Raw genomic sequence first — 17,664 nt, 5'->3', positions numbered from 1 at the left:
GAATGAAAAGGGCTGATTTTTTTTTTAATTCATAATTGTGTCTTGCATTTATATTCCAGTAACATCATACATAGGGTTTCTTTCATTATAACATTCACAGTTCATAATGCAACAATTCCTGTAGTCCAATTCCTAACACCGTTCCCCTGTAGAACACAAATATGTAAACGTTTGTCCGTTTTTGGAAGAGCAAAAGTGACCAGTGTTGAGCGGTATGCAGCCGTCTCATGTAGTGTGTCATGACAGCATTAACAAATTCTTAATAAAGCGTCACACAACTCAACCCAAACCATTTCGACTTGGGACATAACGATAGTGTTTTCCTTTGTAAACCTCGTAAATCCAATATTAGAGTGATGTTGCACTTTTAAATAGTCAAAAACGTTTAAAATGTAAAAATTTTCAGCATTCTCTCGGTTTATGGTGTATGTTGAAAACTGCAATACAAAAGTGTCAAAAAGCGTGAGGGTAAACAAATATGCAAATTCACAAAACCAGAGACTGTTTATGACTATGACTAGCTCTGTTAGTGTGTTGACAAGTTACCTTGAACACTCATAATAAGTAGGGTTTTGTACATAACATTAGCAAATAATTCAGGCCCTAATGGACAGCGGCTGATTGTCAGTGAAGAAACGTCAAGTACACATGCCGGTGAGGGCAAAGAGAAAGACAAACTGCTACAAAAAAGCACTACGATGTGCTACAATGGCTTTTGTCAGGCAGGCATAGAGGCAACAGGTCAGAAAGGCCTTATGTCAAAGGAAGCCCTCATGGGATGCTCTGAGCAAGACCAGAGTAAAGGGATAAAGGGATAGTTCACCTAAAAAATATATTAAAATTCTGTCCCCATTTACTCATCCTCATGCCGTTCCATAAACCATATGATCATTTTTCCTATGTTTCTTTCACTTTCAGGGAGCTTGACAGTCCCTGGTCACTAAATGCACTCACTGCATGGAAAAAGAGCAGTGTGAACATTCTTTAAATGTTCACGCTGATCACACATTTTTCAATTTTGGGTGAACTATCTCTAACCACTCCATTCTGATCACTAAACAGGCCTAATTTCTACTGTACATAGTGGCATTTTGTAACCAAAGAGCTTTATAACAAGTCCACAATAGCAAATTCAGAAACTGTGACTGACTTTTGCCTATTTTTCTAAAAGAACCTTTGAAAAGCTCAAAAACATCTGATTTCTAAAAGCAAGTGACATTACAGCTATAAAGTTCTTCTGGTTGTCATGCGCACACATACACACACAAACACACACACTATGGGTACTGATTGCATTTCAGCGTGTGTTTCTGTCCTCTTCGTTTTCCCGAAAAGTAGAAATCTTAAAAGTTTGCCAGTGGTTAAATAGACAACGTGATGGTGCAAAAAAAAAAAAATTCCATGATGGAAGGTTCAATGCAAGGCCTGTCAGAACGTGTCCATATTTTTCTCCTTTATGCTGTTTCTGGAGGGGAAATGGGAGTCCCACCGGGTTCAGTGGGAAAAATGATCCATAAAAGAGAGCGTAATTCTCTATAAAAAGTTTTTAGGCCAATGGACAAGAAGAACAAAGCAAATAAACAGCATGTTAGAGTTGGGACAGATGCCAGTGCTCAAATCCAACGGTCTGGTTACACAGTGTCTGTATAATGAGCGGGCGAGCGGTCAGTAGTTCTGCGGCCCTCTCTCCTCAGCAATCGGTTTTGCCCTTCTCCAGTGAGCTGTGGATCTTATCCAGAGTCTTTTTGATGCGCAGGGCAGTGAGTCGAGCCGAGGGGTTCTGGTACCAGCACTCTTTCATCAGCTTTACCAGAGCAGACAGGGTCTGTGACCACACAGAAACACACAGACGTTTGTTTTCAGATCATAGTGAGGATCTCCTGTCGACTACAAACGTTAACATTTATATATGGAAAATAAGACATTTAGTTCCTTTTTTTTAGCATAAAGACAGTCTGCTATAGAGTGCTGCAGGGATGATGTATTTTCACAAGCCAATCTGGAAATTCGCATCACCCTGGTTCCCTCAACAAAAATGTTTAGGATTTTTCCACTGGTTTTTGTATTACTGCAGAGAATAAACTCTGTGACCAACAAAAGTATATTATTTTGACACGTTTTGAAGCCTAAATACAATCACCAGAAGTAAAAAGCTAAAGTTAGGCTATAAATGAACCAGGCTACATTCCCCTCACATGACTTCAACAGCACCACCAGCCTTCGATAACTTTCAGTATTTGCTTAAATTCTAACAGTTAACGTTTTAGTTAGCATGGTTTGCAAGATTGCGATTATAAACCCAATGAGGCTCTGAAAGCTGACTAGTGAGTAAATGAGTTTTCCTATTTGGTGTGATAACATTTAATGTCCCTGATGACCTCTGTCTCATTTAGCCACTTATTATTAGCAACTTTTTTTTTTTTTCAAACCAAGATTGTGTAAAAGCTTAGCAAATGGGGTGGGGCAATACTGATGTACTTTATGTCGTAAGAACAAAACATGAAAATATCTTGAACTTGTGTTCATCATAAAACCTAATTTCAGGCATTTACACGCATTGATTTTTGGGACAACAGAAGTGGAATTGTAAAAATGCGAACTCATTTCTGGGTTTTAGGACTCGTTCCTGCAGTACTGTATATGTGTAGACTATTTAACACGTCCACTGCAAGGTAAATATGTTTACAGGGATACAGAGAGTGTCTCATCATTACTTACAGGATCTGAAAACCAGCGGTTGGGAATGAACGGCCTTTGTTGCTCCACACAAACCACTTTCCTCATGTCGTCAAAGCTGGGGTCATTAGGCACCAGGTCATAGAAAGGCGGCTTGTATTCCTCTACAATTCCTACAGGATCACAGTGTTTAAAAAAAAATTATAGTCATTGTACATTTAATTGGGGAACATTCTGATCTCTATTGTCCTTAAAATGCTGACAAAATAAATAAAATTCTGTGCAAACATAATTAAAGATTTCTGAATAGATTCCAGGTAGCTGACCGTTACTGATGGTCCTGCGAGCGATCTCCCACAGCACCAACCCAAAGGCCCAGATGTCCACCCTCTTATAGGCATCGAAACAGTCTGTCTGAATGGTCTCATCCAGAACCTCCGGTGCCATGTAGCGCTTAGTTCCCACTTTAGGATTATTTCCCACATTATATGTAAAACTATTTTCATTATACACTACCGTTCAAAAATTTGGGGTCAGTAAAAAAAACATTTGTAAAGAAATTAATATATTTATTCAATATTCATTACGTGCACAGGGTCACTTATGATTTAAAAAAAAAAAAAATGGGCATGCAAGAAATTACCCAGGTCAGCGATGCAGCACTGCAGATCTTTCTTCACCAGGATGTTCTTGCTCTTCAGGTCTCTGTGAGCGATAGCCGGTTTGCCCTCAGTGCCAAAAATCTCCGTGTGCAGGTGCACCAGCCCGCTGGCTACTGACGCCGCCATGTGCAGTCCATCTGCCATCTCCACGGCAACACGCTGCAGGTAGTCGTAGAGAGAGCCGTTTTCGTGGTAGTGTGTGATGAGCCACAGCTGAGTGCTAGAGTTTCGGGAGGTCATATCAGAAGCCATGAATCCTGCAAAGAAAAGAGTTTAAAATAACATCACCCACATTGTATTGAGCTATTTTTTTGTTCTATCATTTATTTTATTTAAAGAAAAGATGCTATTATCTGAGATAACAAAGATGTCCGACTCACCTAATATATTTTCATGTCGTAGTAGAACAGTGTTGTATATTTCTGTCTCTCTAAACCATGACTTCTCATCTCTGGAGGAGAAGATCTTCACGGCTACATTCTCTCCTTGCCACTGACCTCTCCACACTTCCCCATACCGTCCCTTACCTGAGAACACAGGACACAGAGAAATTATATCACGTACATCACTGTCTGTAATTTATTGCACGTTACTAGACAGAGATTAATTACTTGTGTAATGTGCTGTAAAAGCTGCAAAACACAGTGTCACAGATTTTGTAGTCTTATATGTACTAAGGTCATTCTACGATTTGTCTTACCAACACACTCTACCAGGCTGATCTGCCGTGCAACCGTCCTCTGCACCAGGAAGGGCAGTCCAGAACCACTGCCTGATGTGCAGGAGTGATCCATCAGATCCTAGAAAACAACACAAGACTGATGAGGCATTATCTAACGGTTAAAGACTGAAAACAGAATAACTTCAGCTAAACTGAATGCAACATTCAAAAGTGTGGGGTGAGTAAGATTTTTTGTTTTTTTAAAGAAATACTTTTATTCAGCAATGAAGCATTCAATTGTTAAAAAGTGACAGTAAATAAGTTTACACCGTTGCCCCAAAAAAAAATAAAAAAAATAAAATAAAATAAAAGCTGTTTTTAATGTTCTATTCAAAGAATCATGTAAAAAAATTATTACAGAAACAGTGATACTAAGTAGCACAGCTGTTTTAACATTGATAATAAGAAATGTTTCTCGAGCACCAAATCAGCATTTTAGAATGATTTCTGAAAGATCATGTGACACTGAAGACTGGAGTAGTGATGCTGGAAATTCAGCTTTGCCGTCATAGGAATAAATTGCATTTTAAAACATATTCAAATAGACTTTTTGTAATTGTAATAGTATTTCATAATACTACTATTTTTAATGTAGCAGGCTTGGTGAGCACTTATGAGTAGTCAAGGCCGATATATCGGCGATATTTGGCATTTTTCAAATATCAGTATCGTTCGAGGCGGGACTTTTATTTTGACGGCGCTGAGAACGGCAGTTAAATTATGCTGCGCTTTATGCATTTGCCCACTGCCGTATTCATGTCATTTTCACTGTGTGCTGTATGCAAAATGAGTGTTACCTTGGCTTTATATGGAAAAAAAAATATATGATTCCCAATGCACACAAACTTCCCAGAATACTGAGTGCCCTGTTGGTTACAGTGTTTACTTCCTTTTTAATTAGATTTTTATTAAATATTTATTTGTGAAAAATGCTTTGTCTTCTAAAGTATAAGTATGTTTATTTTACACAATTATTTAAAATCCATTTTCAAATGATTTCAAATTTCTTAAATTAAATTAAAATAAATACAATTATATCGGCTTTATATCGACCACCCTGCTTTCCAAGATATCGGCATCGGCTGTCAAAAAACAATATCGGTCGACCACTACTTATGAGAATTCTTCTGAAAAAAAAAAAATAAAAATCACCTGATATTTGCAAAATATTAAGAAAGTTTTAGTAAACTATAGAAATGAAATACCGCAAGTGTGCTGTCTCCGACATTAGATGCAATGAGCCCGTCAATGGCCCCCTGCTCAGTGTCAAACTCATGCAGTCTTTCCAGACGCCCGTGATGGAGTCTACGGCACACCAGCAAAGCCAGAACAGATAGCAATCCCAGAACCACAAACGGCCCCAACACAAAGAGAATCAGCATCTCCACACGGTAATGCACAGCTGCCTCTCCTTCTGGACCATTTCAGAGACACAAATACCGTCAAATATATTCACTTTTTTTTTTTTGGAAAAGCAAAACTATTTACTGAAAAAAATATATTTTATAAAAATTATTTTAATTGTTTTTGCTAGAATGTATTCAATTATTAAATAATAAAAGTATAAATAAATAAATAATAGAATAAAATAATAATTGGGCTCAGAGATGGCCCAATGACTTTTGGATGACAAGTTTTGAAAATACAAAACTGTTTAATGAATTTTTTATTTTTTTTTTAATGAATGAAACTATATACATTTAAAAAATGTTGCTAAAATGTCTTAAATTATAAAACAACACCTTTTAACAACTTGAATTTGTAAAGAATTAATTGACTTACCTGTCAGCAGTAGTCGAAGAAGGGTCTCTTTCGAGACGTTGGCATTGCACATGTGTTGGGAGCAGCATTCTACGACATGACTAGCAGAGGGTGTTGCGGAGCAGGTCATGCGCTTGCTCTCCGACCCGACAAGACAGCCACGTTTGAATGTTGTCACATCGTTGCTAATGATAACAGAGGTGTAACACTGGTCTCCAGTGCACTGCTGCTCATTACAGTCACTGCCGACACACATGCAGTCAATGGAGACATCTGGAGAGAGACAGAAAACAGAAAGTCAGGGAGTTAAATCATAAATTAAGGAAAAGGGGACCCAGTCTGTATCCATGTCAGTTGTCACCAGCTGCAAAAACTCTGGGAACAATGAAATTAATTAAGGAAGAGCAGCATGACGCCAGACCTCACAGACGAGACTCTCTCCGCCTGATAACTGAGACTGTTCTCTTCCCTTCTCCCTGCCTTCATTTCCTGTGACACTGAACTATGTCAACTTTACAAATTGACTTCAGAGAATAAAGACCAGAGAGCATCAATGACACAGATCAATTAACCCAGCATTCATGTTTTATGCCCTCCGTGAGACACACTAACAGAGCCTGAGGAGAGAGGACACAGACACCTAATGAAAGTACAACTACGATTAGGTACACCAATCCTACTGCGTTGTGGCTAATGTTTAAACTATGACTTATTGGTTAATGCCACTATAGTCTCAGGCATGCTATTTCCAGATGCCAAAGTCAAACATATATTATCAGTTCACCCTTAAAGGGATAGTACATCCAAAAATGATTTATCAAAATGTATTTGATAAAATATACAGTAAAACCAGTAATATTTGAAATATTCTTAAAATGTAGCAATTGTAGAATTTATTTTAATATATTTGAAAATGTAATTTATTCTTGTGATGGCAAAGCTGAATGTTCAGTAGTCATTACTGATTTGATTCTCAAAAAATATTTAATATTATTACAATTGAAAAAAAGGCTCTTTAATTAATGGAAAGTTCAAAAGATTGTTTACTGTTACTTGTAATCAATTTAATTTATGCTGAAGTATTAATTTATTTAAAAAGAAATGATCCCTTAAGGATTACCCACATCACATATAAAATACATGAATCAAAATAAATAATTATTATTCATGATGATAATAATAATAATAATAATAATAAAACTATACAACAATAAACGTAAAAGGTAAAATATCAGAAAAAGGATTTATGTTTGCCAGCTCTTTACCTTTAGCTGATGTCCGTAAGAATTGAAGCAGGAATAGGACGATGATTCGGGTACTGCAATGCCCCATTTGGTTCACTGCACTGAAAGGAAAACGAGGTGTTACAAATGCACATTTAAACCAAGAAACATCACAAATCACCTGCTTAGTTTAAAAGTTCTACAGAACAGTGGGCCAGAATCAATGACCAACAAGAGAACAGAACCGCAAAGATGACGAATAAAATTTTTTTTGAGAATGCAGCTGTGCTCTGCCTCTCTCTCACGCCACAAATAGTCAGACAGGGGGCCGTCTCCATGGCAACCGAGGAGAGAGAGATGCCCATTATGGAGCGACATCAAAGACAGTGAAGGAGCATTTTAGGAGAGACAGAAAGGAACAAGCATTTTGGGTGTGCAGGACTCACCATTACGTTGTAATATTCAAGGACATCATGACTAATTATAGACTATGAGTCCTCGAAAACTGACTCTGAAATGGTGTAGGGTCATTTTATTCAATGCCTCTTAAATCCTGACAACTAAAAAAAAATGCAATTTCAAAATGACCAAAAAAAAATGCAATTTTACACAAGAGCAACAAGGACAGTCTTACTTGTACAACTTCTCAGGTGACTCTCAGCACTTTCTTTCAGTATGTGCACAGCCAGACTCTGTCTTCCCATTTGATCCTAAAAAAGAAGATGGAAACCAAAGCAGCATGTTAAACTTTTTCCACAGCAGTGCCTTTCTCATGGTCATTTCTTCAGGAAGGAGTGAGTGACAGGATAAGAGGGGTGCCTGGAAGTCTCTGCACAGATAGTCAGAGAGCTGGAACTGACTTATGGCTTGATTCCCTTTTGCTGCTTGCCATATTAACATGTTAACCATATTAACATTAACCATATTAATGAAAGTTTTTTTTCGAAATGCAAAGGATCCTAAAAATAATTCTATTTTGCATTTTTCTGAACTATTATTTTATTTTCATTCGAAATTTTATCATTAGCATTTCAATTTGAGTGAAAATTCAGAAAAGTTATTTTATTATTATACAAATAATTAATATGAATTTCAGAACTTATTTTGCTTTACAGACAGCAGCAAATTGTGCTTTGATGGTTTTGAGAGAACTTTAAATAGTGATGATTCTGAAATATCCACTTAGTAACATTTCTACTTTTTAATTTTTCCCAAAAGCTTTCACATGGTCTCAATTGGATTCTCATATTTTGCAATCTGGACCTTATTAAATATAGTGTTCATATATTTTATACACACACAAGTTACAATTTTCTAGCGAGCAAAATAGTCTAGAATTGCATAATTGCAAAAAATAAATAATAATAATAATAATATAAATAAATAAATAAATAAATATATTATAGTTTTAGCACTGACTGATATTTCCAGCTTTTTAGTGACCATGGGAACCTTTTCAGTGAAGATCAGAGAGTCTATATTGTTATGATCTCTTACAAGCAACAACACAATCAAAATGACTGACGTGCAATGAGTTACACACAGAGCTGTTAATAGAAAATTGTTTTAACACTACAGATGATCTGCTTTAACAGATACAAGTGCCTACAATATAATCAGATCGACTACAGCAACGATCAAAGCACAGACAACACAAAAATACAAAATAACACGCAAAAACCTAAGCTGTCGACATATCATAATAATGTCTGCATTATAACTTTGTCTAATAATCGGCCTGTTTGCAGCTGCTGTGCTAACTGTGCTAACGACCATTATTTACTCGCCGCATTTATTTCCAACAAATCAAAGTGCCATTAAAGATAGCTTTTACCTTTAGCTGCGATGTAGATTCATGTTTGTGTTAATATTCCGTGTTTTCACGGTTTTATTCGAAGTCGTGTTTGAGACGCTGACAGACTGTCTGCCGCCACCCAGAGAGAATGAAAAGACTGCGCCGTGACGCCACCATAAACAAGTGACGCGCGAGAGCATTGTGGGATACCGCAGTCCGCCGAATGTGAGTGCCAGGCCCTGAATCCATAAAATAACTTTGATTGTTTTGTAACGACACATTTCTGTCTCAGATCACGTTTAAACAAAACATTTGGCTCAACCTCATGAAGCAAGGAATTTTGTTTGTCTACAAACAATTGTACAGAGTTTAGTGATAACTGATGGAGTGCTTCATTTCCTCGTTAATAAATAAGAAACAAAATGGTCGAATTTACTGTGAGCTATAGTGGTGAATGCAATCTATTATATTAAAATATTAAGGAATGAATATTAATAATTTTGAAGTGATACAAACATGAGATGGTATTAAAGGAAAAGTTTACCCCAAAATGAAAATTTGCAGAAAATTGACTAGCCCCCAGGATTCCAAGATGTAGATGAATTTGTTTCTTAATCGGAACAGCGTTATTACATATTATGGACTTTATTTTGACCAGAAGGAACGGTTTAAAGTTTAAACACCTTAATGATGGATTTGTTTTTTTACAAACACACAGCTTTTACTTGACAAGACATTAATTGATGGACTGGAAATTTGTGGATTATTGTGATGTTTGTATCAGCTGTTTGGACTATCATTCTGACGGCACCCATTTATGGCAGAGGATCCATTGGTGAGCAAATAATGTGATACTAAATTTCTCCAAATCTGTTCCGATGAGGAAACAAATGCATTTACATCTTGGATGGCCTGAGGGGTGTATGAATAAAAAAGCTCATTTTAATTTTCTGGTGAACTATTCCTTTAAGGCAAATCTCAAAGATCCATATTATAGCAAAATACAGATGCTGACCAGTACAAACCTGCTACGCACAACCGACTGCATCAACCTTGAGAAAATTATATAAAACCTGGTCTTACAACACCTCCAAATTTACAATTGTATGTAATGTTCATCAGTTCAATGAACTGTATCAATTTACCTGAAAGTGTTTGATCATTTATATTACTATTTACAAACTGTTAGAGAGACACACACATAGCTGCTTAAAGAAAGCAAAATGTCCTTGCCATGATAGGAGTCAAGGAGCCAGTGGCCTGACAGTTTTTTTGTTCTAAAATAGCTTGTTGATTAATGGACATGCCATTTTCTATATGGGGAAAAATGGATAGGGAGTCAGGGGCACTGAAGGGCAGGGAAATAAGGCGTCTGACGGCCATCAAGTGACTTGCCACAATTCTTTTCCACTCAATATCATAGATTTTTCATGTATAATCAAAGCATTGCAATTTTTGGGGCATTCATGGCACTGAGGTCAATGTTGTGTGGAACACAATTGCACCTCTGGGGGAAATGCACTATTGCTTTTTTTCTTTGCTTGCAACAACATGAAAAACATGTTACTCAGCAAAGAGTCTGATTTACTGATAAAATATCGAACCAGTTGCCATTTTTTAAGCCACTGACATCAGTCTTTTTACTGTTTTGAAAATAGAACAATTTGTCTAAGAATTTGCTAAAAGTTTTTAAAATGAAATTTTGTTTGTATTTATTTATTTTGTTTTATGAATCAATATTTTTTCTTACATTTATTAACAAGGATTTTGTATTGTTTTGGCTACATGTGTACATCAAAGTATGTGTACCTTTATAGGTTTGTTTTTGGCTCTGAAATTCTGTCCTCTATCTCATAGATGACTCGTGTCTCCTTTAATAAAGCATTGATTATGGGGAAGGTGACATGAGAATTAGGATGCAGAGGAGATATCAAGTGGCCTATATGCTTCCTTAATTGCATAGTGGCACAAAAGAATCCCCTGTTGCCCCTCCATCCATATCTCCAATCAAACTTGGCTTGTTTTGGACCTTTGGTTTAATCTTGAGGGGCTTTAGAAGCTGTCCACAAAAAGCTATTGTATCTTACTTAATTATAACCTCAGAAATGATCTGACCTGTCCGGTGCCAGGTGCAGTGAAGTGTGCAAAAGCTTGCATGCCATGAGGTCCCATTGGATAAGGAAAAGAAACACTAGATGCCCATCGTGATCGGATAAGTGGAAAATAACCTAACAATGTTAGATCTGAGAAAAAAAAAAAAAGGCAGAGAAACTTCGGTAAAGACCTAATGGAAAGTTTTTCCCTCCCCTCTTGGTTTCTGAGACTTCTGGGTACCCTAAAAAGGTAGCAATATGAGCCCCAAGCCTTTTTTTTCCCTGTCTTTTTACTTTTTTCTTTTTCGTTTTTTTTTTACCTTACTTCCCATACCACCTCTGTGAGTCTGAGCCCATTTGGAAGGTTACTGTTTAAAGTCAGCATGGATCATCCAGGAGGACACCTTGCTGTGGTTCTGTTCTTACTTGTTCTGGTTTCTATGTCCACCGAAAACAACATTAGTAAGTACTATATTTATATGCTCTCAGCTTTTTGATCTTATTACGACATTGGCTGATTATAAAATGAAATATTCTTGTTTGGATTGGCTTTCTGCACTTGATTAATTTGATATCAGAATTAACTTGGGGAACTTTATATAGCAATACGTTTATGAAAAAGATTGGACAAACTTATTTGAATTTATGTTTCTCATCTTTTAATCTAAACGTTTATGCTTAAATGCTTGACAGTATTTTTATAGGTAAATATAAATTGTGCTTACCTATGGATTTTCATTCAGTATTCTATTATTCTATTATTTTAATTAATTTATTATTTTAAAATTTAATTTAATTTAATTTAATTTAATTTAATTTAATTTAATTTAATTTAATTTAAGATCCAGCATACATGGGAACTCATTCAGTACTGTTTGCATTGCAATTGCCTCAATAAGTTGATTAGAAGTGACTTCTTTGAAGAATCTAAAATGTAAAGTAGTTTGAGTTGTGTAAATATTTTTAGTCATCACTTTTCCACACTTTTTTGGTTAACTTTACTGTTATTCTAAAATGAAAACTATCAGGTGAGAGCAAGCTTTTTGACTGCCATTCTGGTGCAGTTAAAAAAAAAATCCTGAAATATATTTGATGTTTGTCACTATTTGAAAAAGTACACATTTTGAATTAAAATCAAATGAAAGTTTATTTGCTTTGCAGTCAGGTGGTGCACAGTGTCTGATGCTGAAGAGCAAAAGTGTTTGGATCTAGCTGGGAACGCCACAGCCAGGAACATCCGCGGACAACTCCTTTGTGTGAGGGGCCAAAGTCCCAGTGACTGCATGAAGCAAATTAAGGTTGTAGGAAATTGCTTCCCAAGAAGCAAATCAAATCAGATATGGTGCTTGAAAATGACTGCAATATTACAAGTCTCATATATTTCAGATTGAACCTTAAAATTGTGCAGATGTTTGCTCCTCCTTTTTGCTTTTCTTGCACTCCTTCAACTTCTCAACTGATTATTCAGTCTTACAAAATGTTTGACGTTTTGCTTTTCCATTATATCAAAAATGATGGAAATTTCTCAGTATATGGTTTAGTATAATTTGTCTGTGATGTAAACAGAATGGCACTGCAGATGCCTCTACTATGTATGCTGATGAGATCTACACAGCTGGGTTTTGCTATGGCTTAGATGTGGCTGTGGGAGAGTCTTATAATGGTGTGGGTGAGTATGTTTAAACTATTAAAAGCATTAAAGCACCAGTCAGAGATCTGATAAAATATTTTAGTCAAAGAGCTTGACGTCAGTGCATGCTCACGTGACTTTACCGATGTTTTGTGTCTGACACAGATGGCATTAATTATTACGTGGTTGCACTGGCACGGACATCATCCAGTGATCTGTCACTACTGGAGATGCACGAACGCAGCTCCTGTCACCCAGGGATGCGGACTACAGTGGGCTGGACCGTCCCCATTGGCTTCCTGGTCAACACATCGCAGATCAGCGTGGATGAGCAGTGCAACTTTCCCCATGGTGAGATGTTACCATGCTGTATTTCACCTGCATGTATAATAGTTACTGATATTATTTGATAGATTACAAAGCTCCTAACATCTGGTTTAATTATCGGTGACATACATACAAAGTAATGCTTTCATTTTTTTTTTTATATAAGTGGTTAAAAATGGTTCAGATGCAAATTGAGTATGTAATGGCACCCATTGGCAGCAATTTAAAAAGCTATATCCGTCTCCCTATGGTTTCCAGTGGTAGGAGATTTCTTTGGGTACAGCTGTGTCCCAGGAGTGAAGGACCCAGAACATGATCCCAAAGGAAATAACCCAAGGAACCTGTGTGAGGCCTGCATTGGGGATGAGAATGACCACCACATCTGCGCCAACAACCCTCGGGAACGGCACTTCGGGGAGGCTGGAGCTCTTAGGTGCTGTATGATCAGAGATGTGAGAGAATGCATATGTTCTAGTGGAACCATTATTCAAAATATGAATATGCTTTGTGTAGCAAGAATATTGTATTGCATAATGGGTTTGGGACAAAAAACAGTTCTCTATATACTGTAAGTCTAATATTACATTACCATTTAAAAGTTTTGGGTGAGTATGATTTATTGAAAAGTTTTTGAGAGAACATTTACCTAGGCTCCATTAATTTAATCAAAAACAGTAATATTGTGAAATATTATTACAGTTTAAAATAACTGTTTTCTATTTCAATATATTTTACATTTTCCGTTTTTTTTCTTCTGTAATGGAAAAGCTCATTTTTCAGCAGCCATTACTCCAGTTACAAGATGCTTAAGAAATCATCCTATTATGCTGATTTAGGGCTTAAGACACTTTTTGTCTTATTATTATTAGTTGAACATGGTTGGGCTGCGTAATTAGGAATGGAAAGTGTATTTGGAATTGTTGTTTTTCCAGTATTTTTTATGAACAGAAAGTTTGAAGAACAGCATTTGTTTGAAAAAAAAAATCTTTGGTAACATTATAAATTTTTTTACTGTCACTTTTGATTCATTTAATGCGTCCTTGCGCAATAAAAGTATACATTTCTTTAAAAAGCTACTAATTCCAAACTTTTAAATGGTAGTGTATATATTTTATATCTATTATAATATATTATTATTTAAAACATGCAGGTGTGTGGCCGAGAATCTCGGGGATGTTGCTTTTGTTAAGCACACTACAGTCTTCGACAACATGCAGGGTAAGTAATGCAGGGTGTAAGAAGAGCTAGTTAAACAGGAGGGCAAAAATGCCCAGATGCATTAAGAATATCAAGTTGGTTTCTTATTAAATGGAATGTTTTAAGGGACTGAAGGAGGACAACTGTAGCCTTCACTTCATGATCTGTATCATGTTTCACTGGCTGACAGACACAGGGGGGCAGCATTTCACAACAATGCATCTCTTTGTGTGCCTGATGGGATCTATGAAAGCTTTTTTTTTTTAAAATTAGATATAGATATATTTAATACTTTTTTATGAAAGCCTGCATGACTTGCAAGCTTTCTTAATTTTATATTTAAAAGTTTCATCCAGACAAATGTTTCATCATGCCTTCTGTTTTAGAACTTCTCGCTGTCTGTAAGAAATCTTTGTCTGGCTTATTATTCATGTAAGGTAAGAACCAGGAGTCCTGGGCGTTGGACCTGGAGCTGGAAGACTTGAAGCTCTTGTGTCCTGACGGGAGAGAAGCTAACCTGTTCCAACATGAGAGCTGCCACCTGGCTGTGGTGCCAACCAATGCTGTGGTAGTGCGTTTGGAGGACAAATGCCGTGTTTACAAGTTCTTGGAACGTGTACAGGTCAGGAGAGACGGCCACACAGTCACACATTGGAGTCCAAAAGTCTGAGAACAGTCAGAAAATCCAGGATTTTTTTTGCGCTTAAATCAAAAAACAAATGAAAAGGTATAATGTGAAATAGGGGTATGACAATACATTGTGTCACAATATATCACAATACAAAAATGTAATATGTACAGTATCGTGGATAGTAACAATACGTATCATGTATAGTTCACCCAAAAATGAAAGATTTAATAATATATAATAAAAAAAAAAACATACAAAGAGCACATCAAATATGGTAAATCAGAAAGCTCACACATTTGAGCTACCTTGTTTATTCATTATTATTAATTAATTAAAATACATGATTTAATAATGTATTGCAAGCATAAGTGTCTAATGTAGAATAATGCATATTTCCATTCTGGTTAATGAACAGTTCTTTTGCTAACTGTTCATCATATGCCTTAGAAGTATCAGAATAAAAAAAAAATAAAAAAAAGAATTTTGGCTTTGTTTAAAGTATTGTGAGAGTATCATATGGAGAGATCAGTATTGAGTATCATGAGTGAATTGTTACTCCCCTAATGTGAAATGAAGAAGTATTTAATATTCTGCACTATTTTTAGACACTATTTCTAGGTCTTGGCAATTAAATGTTTTTAATTCAAAATTGAATTCAAATTTAAATTATTCACTCAACTCACGATGCAATATGATTCACGATACAATTTTCTCATTATTTTTATTTTTTTTAACAAAATTAGATTTAAGACAAATTATAAATTAAAAGGTGTCCTTTTATTATTGCTTGGACAAAACGCTGCACATTTCTTTGTGAATCTGAAATATGTCAATTAACAAAACTAAATTTAAATTTTAAAACCCCAAAATCAAACCCCAAATCAAATAAATAAATATTACAAATAAAATAAATATCTTCATATAAACAAACTAAGGATTTGTCTGTGCTCTTTCCATTTAAAAGTAGAGGCAACCACTGCATTTTAATCACAATCCAAACAAAGATGCTGCATACATGCAGCATGAGCAGTATTTGATTTAAATTACATTGTATCATTTCAAAATTTGAAGCAAAAACAGAATGGTCTGACCTTAGCTTTGTGAAACTATACTACATAAAACATCTGCACGAAACAAAAACAGTAGACGCTCTGAATAAGAGCGCAAATTTACTCTGACAGCAGGTGGCGCTTATGCAACAGCAGCGATACAGTGCCACTTTAAAAGAAAATACTATCTAAACTTTTCTAAAACAGTCAGTTCCCCTCAGAGATACATTCATATAAATCCCCAATTGTATCACGATTCGTTTAACATCTGAACCGATTTGAATTGTCACATACAATATTTGTATCGATTTTCATCTGGCTTGGGGTGCATCGTTACATCCCTAGAAACGTAAAAAAAGAAGCAACTAGTGGTTTCAGACTTTTGGACCCCATTATGCTGCACACACACATAAAAATGCCACAAATTATATAATGACATTTATACTCCTAGAGAGTTACACTGTGTGTGGATATCAGGTTTGATTCACATTTTTATTACATTATCCGTGAAATAATATAAAAACTCTAAAAAGAAAAAATCTGAAATCCCTTTTGTTCAATACAGAGCATGAAATTCTCATTGGAAGTGATGTTCCTGCACATTAGCGGTCAATGGTATGATTAAACGAGCCCTGCCAAAACCTATATTATCAGTGATATCTCTGAATGTCTCGAGTATTACACGGATTACATCAGGATGACTTATGTGTTCAATACATCCAGCCAGAGCCCTGTGGTGATCATTGATTTTCACAAGACACCGTCTCACATTACAGTGTGTCATTAGGGGAGGATGTCACTACAGTGAGCTCTGTTATGAAAGCAGGACTAGCACACACACATACTGAGCAAAGCACAGTGCAAAATATGAGCAAAAAATGTCAAAAAGATTCAATATTTGCAAATGAAACAAATATACATATTTCAAACTAACACCCACTCTCAGCCCTTTTCTCTTTTATTTGCTTCTCTGCGAGTATTCCCGAAATTCTGCTTGATTGCATTTTCTCTTTTTCTTATTTTGTTTTACCCGTTTCTGTCTTCTAGAATGCATTTGCTAATGCCACTGAAGGATTCTCTCTGTTCATCTCGGTGAATTATGGGCAACCTGATGTGCTGTTCAGCGATTCCACAACAAAGCTGCTGCGTGTTATGGGAACCTACACTTCCTGGTTGGGGCCCAGTTACACCACCATACTGAAGGCTTTTGAGTGTGAAGGTACAGTGGAGCAGAGCTGTTATGCAGTTATTGTATTATGCAAACGTCAGTATTGTAAATGTTTCTATAGGGGATTATATTGTTCATATCAGAACTTTTAGAATTACATTTTTTCATTAACGGTCTGCTTATAACAATGTAGTGAATGTGCATCAAAAAACAGTCATTATTTAAATGACTATTAAGGGCACAGTACCAAATAATGAACAATAACCATTTTACTTTGTTACTGTACCTTTAAGACTAACAAAAATATCTTCCAAAGGTTTAAATGGTATTTTTCAGACTGAGGTTTTGAGTTCTGAAAGCATATTTACAAGGCATGTAATGCACCGGTGCATCATGTTTTTTTTTCTTTTGGATGGATGCATGAAAATTAATAACTGAAACTTTAAATTATTCTGACTGTTTTAAATTATTTTCTTTATTGTAAACAATATACAAGGAGAAACATTACAGATACAGAAACACTACCATTCATATTTATTTATTTTTGAAAGAAATGAGTACTTTTATATAGCAAGGATGCATTAAAGGGGTCATATGATGCGATTTCAATTTTTCCTTTCTCTTTGGAGTGTTACAAGCTCTTGGTGCATAAAGAAGATCTGTAAAGTTGCAAAGACTAAAGTCTCAAATCCAAAGAGATATTCTTTATAAAAGTTAAGAGTCAACCACGC

General features: G+C 35.9%; 2 protein-coding genes across 2 annotated transcripts in view; one reads left to right on the top strand and one right to left on the bottom strand.

The window, feature by feature from the left end:
* Positions 1–380: 380 nt before the first annotated feature.
* On the bottom strand, positions 381–9,025 carry LOC107690001 (activin receptor type-1-like). Its single transcript, XM_016488232.1, has 11 exons — positions 8,878–9,025; positions 7,678–7,753; positions 7,086–7,165; positions 5,842–6,093; positions 5,265–5,473; positions 4,039–4,138; positions 3,719–3,865; positions 3,317–3,595; positions 3,003–3,197; positions 2,719–2,849; positions 381–1,825 (listed from the first exon to the last, which is right to left on the bottom strand). Exons 3-11 carry the CDS (start codon positions 7,150–7,152, stop codon positions 1,691–1,693), a joined length of 1,515 nt encoding a protein of 504 aa, XP_016343718.1. The 5' UTR covers positions 7,153–7,165; positions 7,678–7,753; positions 8,878–9,025; the 3' UTR covers positions 381–1,690.
* Positions 9,026–11,273: 2,248 nt separating this feature from the next.
* LOC107690301 (otolith matrix protein 1) overlaps positions 11,274–17,664 on the top strand; it is a 21,641-nt gene continuing 15,250 nt past the window's right edge. The window contains exons 1-8 of the mRNA XM_016488607.1: positions 11,274–11,393; positions 12,093–12,229; positions 12,498–12,600; positions 12,727–12,912; positions 13,147–13,321; positions 14,039–14,106; positions 14,523–14,707; positions 16,813–16,984. Coding sequence (XP_016344093.1) covers positions 11,315–11,393; positions 12,093–12,229; positions 12,498–12,600; positions 12,727–12,912; positions 13,147–13,321; positions 14,039–14,106; positions 14,523–14,707; positions 16,813–16,984 — 1,105 coding nt within the window. The 5' untranslated portion in view covers positions 11,274–11,314. The remainder of the gene's footprint in view (positions 11,394–12,092; positions 12,230–12,497; positions 12,601–12,726; positions 12,913–13,146; positions 13,322–14,038; positions 14,107–14,522; positions 14,708–16,812; positions 16,985–17,664) is intronic.

The sequence above is a fragment of the Sinocyclocheilus anshuiensis genome, unplaced genomic scaffold (genome assembly GCF_001515605.1).
Source record: "Sinocyclocheilus anshuiensis isolate Anshui unplaced genomic scaffold, SAMN03320099.WGS_v1.1 scaffold785, whole genome shotgun sequence".
Taxonomy (NCBI): domain Eukaryota; kingdom Metazoa; phylum Chordata; class Actinopteri; order Cypriniformes; family Cyprinidae; genus Sinocyclocheilus; species Sinocyclocheilus anshuiensis.
The sequence above is the reverse complement of the archived record's forward strand: the minus strand, read 5'-3'. Positions and strand labels throughout refer to the sequence as shown.